Below are 11415 nucleotides of genomic sequence, written 5' to 3'. Positions count from 1 at the left end.
TGGGGAAATGGTAATCAGGCGTAACACAGATGGACTGGAGACAAACACCACCAGAAGTCCTTCCTGTCTGACATACAGCGGCATTAGAGGTTTATGGGTAGTGTCGTCCTACGTCTCTCTGCCTCCCTCTTAGAGTACAGCAGCAGTAGAGGTATTATGAGTAATGTAGTCCACGCTGTCTCTCTGCCTCCATCTTAGCGTACTGCAGCAGTAGAGGTTTATGGGTAGTGTAGTCCTATCTGTTTCTCTGCCTCCATCTTAGCGTACTGCAGCAGTAGAGGTATTATGGGTAATGTAGTCCTACCTGTCTCTCTGCCTCCATCTTAGCGTACTGCAGCAGTAGAGGTTCTCCGTGGGTCTTCAGGTATTCTCTCTGACAGCGGTCCGACAGGGTGGCTTCATTAGGCAGAAAGTTACTGGCCCACACCTATGACATCACAGGAAGAGGACAATACTGGGTGAGAGCACAGAAGTAAGAGCAGGGATCAGATGAGACAGTGGAGAGGAGAGAGGGATTAGAAGGAGGGAGGAGAGAGGAGGAGCAGAAACAGCAGCACACACACTGGGAGGGAGACTTCATCATGTCTGTCTGTCCCCTCTGGACAATAATAACACACTAACTCTAACCCAGCAGAATTGGCTCTTTAAATAACCCACCACAATGCAGGGCTGTACTCTCAAATGCAAATATCAGGATATCATGGGTGATACTAGGCATATAAACATGGCCCAGTTATTACTCCTCAGACTCATTGGATTTAAGAAGCACTCTGATCATCCCCATCATTCCACGTACCAGATAGCAACGGCCTCACTGGGGAGGATACGGGGACTTTAGGAGAAAATGTTCTGTTTTTCCCCCAAACCACAGAAAGCAACACTAAGCAACATGAAGATGGATGGAGAGTAGAGCAGAGCAACAACATGGAGATGGATGGACAGCAGAGCAGAGCAACAACATGGAGATGGATGGACAGCAGAGCAGAGCAACAACATGGAGATGGATGGACAGCAGAGCAGCAACATGGAGATGGATGGACAGCAGAGCAGCAACATGGAGATGGATGGACAGCAGAGCAACAACATGGAGATGGATGGACAGCAGAGAAGAGCAACAACATAGAGATGGATTTAGAGCAGAGCAACAACAACATAGAGATGGATGGAGTGCAGAGCAGAGCAGCAACAACATGGAGATGGATGGAGAGCAGAGTAGCAACATGGAGATGGATGGAGAGCAGAGCAGAGCAGCAACATGGAGATGGATGGTAAGCAGAACAGAGTAGCAACATGGAGATGGATGGACAGCAGAGCAGCAACATGGAGATGGATGGAGAGCAGAGCAGAGCAGCAACATGGAGATGGATGGACAGCAGAGCAGAGCAACAACATGGAGATGGATGGACAGCAGAGCAGCAACATGGAGATGGATGGAGAGCAGAGCAGAGCAGCAACATGGAGATGGATGGACAGCAGAACAGAGTAGCAACATGGAGATGGATGGACAGCAGAACAGAGTAGCAACATGGAGATGGATGGACAGCAGAGCAGCAACATGGAGATGGATGGAGAGCAGAGCAGAGCAGCAACATGGAGATGGATGGACAGCAGAGCAGAGCAACAACATGGAGATGGATGGACAGCAGAGCAGCAACATGGAGATGGATGGACAGCAGAGCAACAACATGGAGATGGATGGACAGCAGAGCAGCAACATGGAGATGGATGGACAGCAGAGCAGCAACATGGAGATGGATGGACAGCAGAGAAGCAACAACATGGAGACGGATGGACAGCAGAGAAACAACATGGAGATGGATGGACAGCAGAGCAACACCATGGAAAAGGATGGACAGCAGAGCAGCAACAACATGGAGACGGATGGACAGCAGAGCAGAGCAACAACAACATGGAGATGGATGGAAAGCAGAGCAGCAACATGGAGATGGATGGACAGCAGAACAGAGTAGCAACATGGAGATGGATGGACAGCAGAGCAGCAACATGGAGATGGATGGAGAGCAGAGCAGAGCAGCAACATGGAGATGGATGGAGAGCAGAGCAGCAACATGGAGATGGATGGAGAGCAGAGCAACAACATGGAGATGGATGGACAGCAGAACAGAGTAGCAACATGGAGATGGATGGACAGCAGAACAGAGTAGCAACATGGAGATGGATGGACAGCAGAGCAGCAACATGGAGATGGATGGAGAGGAGAGCAGAGCAGCAACATGGAGATGGATGGACAGCAGAACAGAGTAGCAACATGGAGATGGATGGACAGCAGAGCAGCAACATGGAGATGGATGGAGAGCAGAGCAGAGCAACAACATGGAGATGGATGGACAGCAGAGCAGAGCAACAACATGGAGATGGATGGACAGCAGAGCAGCAACATGGAGATGGATGGACAGCAGAGCCGAGCAGCAACATGGAGATGGATGGACAGCAGAGCAGCAACATGGAGATGGATGGACAGCAGAGAAGCAACAACATGGAGACGGATGGACAGCAGAGAAACAACATGGAGATGGATGGACAGCAGAGCAACACCATGGAAATGGATGGACAGCAGAGCAGCAACAACATGGAGATGGATGGACAGCAGAGCAGAGCAACAACAACATGGAGATGGATGGACAGCAGAGCAGCAACATGGAGATGGATGGACAGAAGAGCAGAGTAGCAACATGAAGATGGATGGACAGCAGAGCAGAGCAACAACATGAAGATGGATGGACAGCAGAGCAACAACAACATGAAGATGGATGGACAGCAGAGCAGAGCAACAACAACATGGAGATGGATGGACAGAAGAGAAGAGCAACAACAACATGGAGATGGATGGACAGCAGAGCAGAGCAACAACATGGAGATGGATGGAAAGCAGAGCAACAACAACATGAAGATGGATGGACAGCAGAGCAGAGCAACAACAACATGGAGATGGATGGACAGAAGAGAAGAGCAACAACAACATGGAGATGGATGGACAGCAGAGCAACAACATGGAGATGGATGGACAGCAGAGCAGAGCAGAGCAACAACAACATGGAGATGGATGGACAGCAGAGCAGCAACATGGAGATGGATGGACAGCAGAGCAGCAACATGGAGATGGATGGAGAGCAGAGCAACAACATGGAGATGGATGGACAGCAGAGCAGCAACATGGAGATGGATGGACAGCAGAGCAACAACATGGAGATGGTTGGACAGCAGAGCAGCAACATGGAGAGGGATGGACAGCAGAGCAACAACAACATGGAGATGGATGGACAGCAGAGCAGCAACAACATGGAGATGGATGGACAGCAGAGCAACAGCATGGAGACGGATGGACAGCAGAGCAGAGCAGAGCAACAACAACATGGAGATGGATGGATAGCAGAGCAACAACATGGAGATGGATGGACAGCAGAGCAGAGCAGAGCAACAACAACATGGAGATGGATGGACAGCAGAGCAACATCATGGAAATGGATGGACAGCAGAGCAGCAACAACATGGAGATGGATGGACAGCAGAGCAGAGCAACAACAACATGGAGATGGATGGACAGCAGAGCAGCAACATGGAGATGGATGGACAGCAGAGCAGCAACATGGAGATGGATGGACAGCAGAGCAACAACATGGAGATGGATGGACAGCAGATCAGCAACATGGAGATGGACTGACAGCAGAGCAGCAACATGGAGATGGATGGAGAGTAGAGAAGCAACATGGAGATGGATGGACAGCAGAGCAGAGCAACAACAACATGATGGATGGACAGCAGAGCAGCAACATGGAGATGGATGGACAGCAGAGCAACAACAAGGAGATGGAGGAAAGAGCAGAGCAGCAACAACATGGATGGACAGCAGAGCATTAAAAACATGGATATGGATAGACAGCAGAGCAACAACATGGAGATGGATGGACAGCAGAGCAACAACATGGAGATGGAAGGACAGCAGAGCAACAACATGGAGATGGAGGAACAGCAGAGCAGCAACAACATGGAGATGGATGTACAGCAGAGCAGAGCAACAACAGCATGGAGATGGATGGACAGCAGAGCAGCAACATGGAGATGGATGGACAGCAGAGCAACAACATGGAGATGGATGGAGAGCAGAACAGCAACATGGAGATGGATGGACAGCAGAGAAACAACATGGAGATGGATGGACAGCAGAGCAGAGCAACAACAACATGGAGATGGATGGACAGCAGAGCAGCAACATGGAGATGGATGGACAGCAGAGCAACAACAACATGGAGATGGATGGACAGCAGAGCAGCAACAACATGGAGATGGATGGACAGCAGGACAGAGCAACATGGAGATGGATGGACAGCAGAGCAATAACATGGAGATGGATGGACAGCAGAGCAGAGCAGCAACATGGAGATGGATGGACAGCAGAGCAACAACATGGAGATGGATGGACAGCAGAGCAGCAACATGGAGATGGATGGACAACAGAGCAGCAAAATGGAGATGGATGGACAGCAGAGCAGCAACAACATGGAGAGGAATGGACAGCAGAGAAACAACATGAAGATGGATGGACAGCAGAGCAGCAACATGGAGATGGATGGACAGCAGAGCAGAGCAGCAACATGGAGATGGATGGACAGCAGAGCAACAACATGGAGATGGATGGACAGCAGAGCAGAGCAACAACATGGAACAACAACAACATGGAGATGGATGGACAGCAGAGCAGAGCAACAACATGGAGATGGATGGAAAGCAGAGCAACAACAACATGAAGATGGATGGACAGCAGAGCAGAGCAACAACAACATGGAGATGGATGGACAGAAGAGAAGAGCAACAACAACATGGAGATGGATGGACAGCAGAGCAACAACATGGAGATGGATGGACAGCAGAGCAGAGCAGAGCAACAACAACATGGAGATGGATGGACAGCAGAGCAGCAACATGGAGATGGATGGACAGCAGAGCAGCAACATGGAGATGGATGGAGAGCAGAGCAACAACATGGAGATGGATGGACAGCAGAGCAGCAACATGGAGATGGATGGACAGCAGAGCAACAACATGGAGATGGTTGGACAGCAGAGCAGCAACATGGAGAGGGATGGACAGCAGAGCAACAACAACATGGAGATGGATGGACAGCAGAGCAGCAACAACATGGAGATGGATGGACAGCAGAGCAACAGCATGGAGACGGATGGACAGCAGAGCAGAGCAGAGCAACAACAACATGGAGATGGATGGATAGCAGAGCAACAACATGGAGATGGATGGACAGCAGAGCAGAGCAGAGCAACAACAACATGGAGATGGATGGACAGCAGAGCAACATCATGGAAATGGATGGACAGCAGAGCAGCAACAACATGGAGATGGATGGACAGCAGAGCAGAGCAACAACAACATGGAGATGGATGGACAGCAGAGCAGCAACATGGAGATGGATGGACAGCAGAGCAGCAACATGGAGATGGATGGACAGCAGAGCAACAACATGGAGATGGATGGACAGCAGATCAGCAACATGGAGATGGACTGACAGCAGAGCAGCAACATGGAGATGGATGGAGAGTAGAGAAGCAACATGGAGATGGATGGACAGCAGAGCAGAGCAACAACAACATGATGGATGGACAGCAGAGCAGCAACATGGAGATGGATGGACAGCAGAGCAACAACAAGGAGATGGAGGAAAGAGCAGAGCAGCAACAACATGGATGGACAGCAGAGCATTAAAAACATGGATATGGATAGACAGCAGAGCAACAACATGGAGATGGATGGACAGCAGAGCAACAACATGGAGATGGAAGGACAGCAGAGCAACAACATGGAGATGGAGGAACAGCAGAGCAGCAACAACATGGAGATGGATGTACAGCAGAGCAGAGCAACAACAGCATGGAGATGGATGGACAGCAGAGCAGCAACATGGAGATGGATGGACAGCAGAGCAACAACATGGAGATGGATGGAGAGCAGAACAGCAACATGGAGATGGATGGACAGCAGAGAAACAACATGGAGATGGATGGACAGCAGAGCAGAGCAACAACAACATGGAGATGGATGGACAGCAGAGCAGCAACATGGAGATGGATGGACAGCAGAGCAACAACAACATGGAGATGGATGGACAGCAGAGCAGCAACAACATGGAGATGGATGGACAGCAGGACAGAGCAACATGGAGATGGATGGACAGCAGAGCAATAACATGGAGATGGATGGACAGCAGAGCAGAGCAGCAACATGGAGATGGATGGACAGCAGAGCAACAACATGGAGATGGATGGACAGCAGAGCAGCAACATGGAGATGGATGGACAACAGAGCAGCAAAATGGAGATGGATGGACAGCAGAGCAGCAACAACATGGAGAGGAATGGACAGCAGAGAAACAACATGAAGATGGATGGACAGCAGAGCAGCAACATGGAGATGGATGGACAGCAGAGCAGAGCAGCAACATGGAGATGGATGGACAGCAGAGCAACAACATGGAGATGGATGGACAGCAGAGGAGAGCAACAACAACATGGAGATGGATGGAGAGCAGAGCAACAACAACATGGAGATGGATGGAGAGCAGAGCAGAGCAACAACAACATGGAAATGGATGGACAGCAGAGCAGAGCAACAACAACATGGAAATGGATGGACAGCAGAGTAGCAAAATGGAGATGGATGGACAGCAGAGCAGCAACATGGAGATGGATGGACAGCAGAGCAGCAACATGGAGATGGATGGACAACAGAGAAACAACATGGAGATGGATGGAGAGCAGAGCAGCAACATGGAGATGGATGGACAGCAGAGCAACAACATGGAGATGGATGGACAGCAGAGCAGCAACAACATGGAGATGGATGGACAGAAGAGCAACAACATGAAGATGGATGGACAGCAGAGCAGAGCAGCAACATGGAGATGGATGGACAGCAGAGCAACAACATGGAGATGGATGGACAGCAGAGGAGAGCAACAACAACATGGAGATGGATGGAGAGCAGAGCAACAACAACATGGAGATGGATGGAGAGCAGAGCAGAGCAACAACAACATGGAAATGGATGGACAGCAGAGCAGCAACATGAAGATGGATGGACAGCAGAGCAACAACATGGAGATGGATAGACAGCAGAGCAGAGCAACAACATGGAGATGGATGGACAGCAGAGCAACAACAACATGAAGATGGATGGACAGCAGAGCAGAGCAACAAAAACATGGAGATGGATGGACAGAAGAGAAGAGCAACAACAACATGGAGATGGATGGACAGCAGAGCAGCAACATGGAGATGGATGGACAGCAGAGCAACGACATGGAGATGGATGGAGAGCAGAGAAGCAATAACATGGAGACGGATGGACAGCAGAGAAACAACATGGAGATGGATGGACAGCAGAGCAACACCATGGAAATGGATGGACAGCAGAGCAGCAACAACATGGAGATGGATGGACAGCAGAGCAGAGCAACAACAACATGGAGATGGATGGACAGCAGAGCAGCAACATGGAGATGGATGGACAGCAGAGCAGCAACATGGAGATGGATGGACAGCAGAGCAGAGTAGCAACATGAAGATGGATGGACAGCAGAGCAGAGCAACAACATGAAGATGGATGGACAGCAGAGCAACAACATGGAGATGGATAGACAGCAGAGCAGAGCAACAACATGGAGATGGATGGACAGCAGAGCAACAACAACATGAAGATGGATGGACAGCAGAGCAGAGCAACAACAACATGGAGATGGATGGACAGAAGAGAAGAGCAACAACAACATGGAGATGGATGGACAGCAGAGCAGCAACATGGAGATGGATGGACAGCAGAGCAACGACATGGAGATGGATGGAAAGCAGAGCAACAGCATGGAGATGGATGGACAGCAGAGCAACAGCATGGAGATGGATGGACAGCAGAGCAGAGCAGAGCAACAACAACATGGAGATGGATGGATAGCAGAGCAACAACATGGAGATGGATGGATAGCAGAGCAACAACATGGAGATGGATGGACAGCAGAGCAGCAACATGGAGATGGATGGACAGCAGAGCAACAACATGGAGATGGATGGACAGCAGAGCAACAGTATGGAGATGGATGGACAGCAGAGCAGAGCAGAGCAACAACAACATGGAGATGGATGGATAGCAGAGCAACAACATGGAGATGGATGGACAGCAGAGGAGAGCAACAACAACATGGAGATGGATGGAGAGCAGAGCAACAACATGGAGATGGATGGACAGCAGAGGAGAGCAACAACAACATGGAGATGGATGGAGAGCAGAGCAACAACAACATGGAGATGGATGGACAGAAGAGCAACAACATGAAGATGGATGGACAGCAGAGCAGAGCAGCAACATGGAGATGGATGGACAGCAGAGCAACAACATGGAGATGGATGGACAGCAGAGCAACGACATGGAGATGGATGGAGAGCAGAGAAGCAATAACATGGAGACGGATGGACAGCAGAGAAACAACATGGAGATGGATGGACAGCAGAGCAGCAACATGGAGATGGATGGACAGCAGAGCAACGACATGGAGATGGATGGAGAGCAGAGAAGCAATAACATGGAGACGGATGGACAGCAGAGAAACAACATGGAGATGGATGGACAGCAGACAACACCATGGAAATGGATGGACAGCAGAGCAGCAACAACATGGAGATGGATGGACAGCAGAGGAGAGCAACAACAACATGGAGATGGATGGAGAGCAGAGCAACAACAACATGGAGATGGATGGAGAGCAGAGCAGAGCAACAACAACATGGAAATGGATGGACAGCAGAGCAGCAACATGAAGATGGATGGACAGCAGAGCAACAACATGGAGATGGATAGACAGCAGAGTAGAGCAACAACATGGAGATGGATGGACAGCAGAGCAACAACAACATGAAGATGGATGGACAGCAGAGCAGAGCAACAAAAACATGGAGATGGATGGACAGAAGAGAAGAGCAACAACAACATGGAGATGGATGGACAGCAGAGCAGCAACATGGAGATGGATGGACAGCAGAGCAACGACATGGAGATGGATGGAAAGCAGAGCAACAGCATGGAGATGGATGGACAGCAGAGCAACAACATGGAGATGGATGGACAGCAGAGGAGAGCAACAACAACATGGAGATGGATGGAGAGCAGAGCAACAACAACATGGAGATGGATGGACAGCAGAGCAGAGCAGCAACATGGAGATGGATGGACAGCAGAGCAACAACATGGAGATGGATGGACAGCAGAGGAGAGCAACAACAACATGGAGATGGATGGAGAGCAGAGCAACAACAACATGGAGATGGATGGAGAGCAGAGCAGAGCAACAACAACATGGAAATGGATGGACAGCAGAGCAGCAACATGAAGATGGATGGACAGCAGAGCAACAACATGGAGATGGATAGACAGCAGAGCAGAGCAACAACATGGAGATGGATGGACAGCAGAGCAACAACAACATGAAGATGGATGGACAGCAGAGCAGAGCAACAAAAACATGGAGATGGATGGACAGAAGAGAAGAGCAACAACAACATGGAGATGGATGGACAGCAGAGCAGCAACATGGAGATGGATGGACAGCAGAGCAACGACATGGAGATGGATGGAGAGCAGAGAAGCAATAACATGGAGACGGATGGACAGCAGAGAAACAACATGGAGATGGATGGACAGCAGAGCAACACCATGGAAATGGATGGACAGCAGAGCAGCAACAACATGGAGATGGATGGACAGCAGAGCAGAGCAACAACAACATGGAGATGGATGGACAGCAGAGCAGCAACATGGAGATGGATGGACAGCAGAGCAGCAACATGGAGATGGATGGACAGCAGAGCAGAGTAGCAACATGAAGATGGATGGACAGCAGAGCAGAGCAACAACATGAAGATGGATGGACAGCAGAGCAACAACATGGAGATGGATAGACAGCAGAGCAGAGCAACAACATGGAGATGGATGGACAGCAGAGCAACAACAACATGAAGATGGATGGACAGCAGAGCAGAGCAACAACAACATGGAGATGGATGGACAGAAGAGAAGAGCAACAACAACATGGAGATGGATGGACAGCAGAGCAGCAACATGGAGATGGATGGACAGCAGAGCAACGACATGGAGATGGATGGAAAGCAGAGCAACAGCATGGAGATGGATGGACAGCAGAGCAACAGCATGGAGATGGATGGACAGCAGAGCAGAGCAGAGCAACAACAACATGGAGATGGATGGATAGCAGAGCAACAACATGGAGATGGATGGATAGCAGAGCAACAACATGGAGATGGATGGACAGCAGAGCAGCAACATGGAGATGGATGGACAGCAGAGCAACAACATGGAGATGGATGGACAGCAGAGCAACAGTATGGAGATGGATGGACAGCAGAGCAGAGCAGAGCAACAACAACATGGAGATGGATGGATAGCAGAGCAACAACATGGAGATGGATGGACAGCAGAGGAGAGCAACAACAACATGGAGATGGATGGAGAGCAGAGCAACAACATGGAGATGGATGGACAGCAGAGGAGAGCAACAACAACATGGAGATGGATGGAGAGCAGAGCAACAACAACATGGAGATGGATGGACAGAAGAGCAACAACATGAAGATGGATGGACAGCAGAGCAGAGCAGCAACATGGAGATGGATGGACAGCAGAGCAACAACATGGAGATGGATGGACAGCAGAGGAGAGCAACAACAACATGGAGATGGATGGAGAGCAGAGCAACAACAACATGGAGATGGATGGAGAGCAGAGCAGAGCAACAACAACATGGAAATGGATGGACAGCAGAGCAGCAACATGAAGATGGATGGACAGCAGAGCAACAACATGGAGATGGATAGACAGCAGAGTAGAGCAACAACATGGAGATGGATGGACAGCAGAGCAACAACAACATGAAGATGGATGGACAGCAGAGCAGAGCAACAAAAACATGGAGATGGATGGACAGAAGAGAAGAGCAACAACAACATGGAGATGGATGGACAGCAGAGCAGCAACATGGAGATGGATGGACAGCAGAGCAACGACATGGAGATGGATGGAGAGCAGAGAAGCAATAACATGGAGACGGATGGACAGCAGAGAAACAACATGGAGATGGATGGACAGCAGACAACACCATGGAAATGGATGGACAGCAGAGCAGCAACAACATGGAGATGGATGGACAGCAGAGCAGAGCAACAACAACATGGAGATGGATGGACAGCAGAGCAGCAACATGGAGATGGATGGACAGCAGAGCAGCAACATGGAGATGGATGGACAGCAGAGCAGAGTAGCAACATGAAGATGGATGGACAGCAGAGCAGAGCAACAACATGAAGATGGATGGACAGCAGAGCA

General features: G+C 49.8%; 1 protein-coding gene across 1 annotated transcript in view; it reads right to left on the bottom strand.

Moving 5' to 3' along the window:
• Positions 1 to 304: 304 nt before the first annotated feature.
• LOC139401813 (galactose-1-phosphate uridylyltransferase-like) overlaps positions 305 to 11415 on the bottom strand; it is a gene marked incomplete at both ends in the record, with an annotated part of 56321 nt that continues 45210 nt past the window's right edge. Inside the window, one exon of the mRNA XM_071145785.1 lies at positions 305 to 427. Within this exon, the coding sequence (XP_071001886.1) occupies positions 305 to 427 (123 nt within the window). The remainder of the gene's footprint in view (positions 428 to 11415) is intronic.

The sequence above is a fragment of the Oncorhynchus clarkii genome, unplaced genomic scaffold, assembly GCF_045791955.1.
Source record: "Oncorhynchus clarkii lewisi isolate Uvic-CL-2024 unplaced genomic scaffold, UVic_Ocla_1.0 unplaced_contig_12945_pilon_pilon, whole genome shotgun sequence".
NCBI classification, from domain to species: domain Eukaryota; kingdom Metazoa; phylum Chordata; class Actinopteri; order Salmoniformes; family Salmonidae; genus Oncorhynchus; species Oncorhynchus clarkii.
The sequence above is the reverse complement of the archived record's forward strand: the minus strand, read 5'-3'. Positions and strand labels throughout refer to the sequence as shown.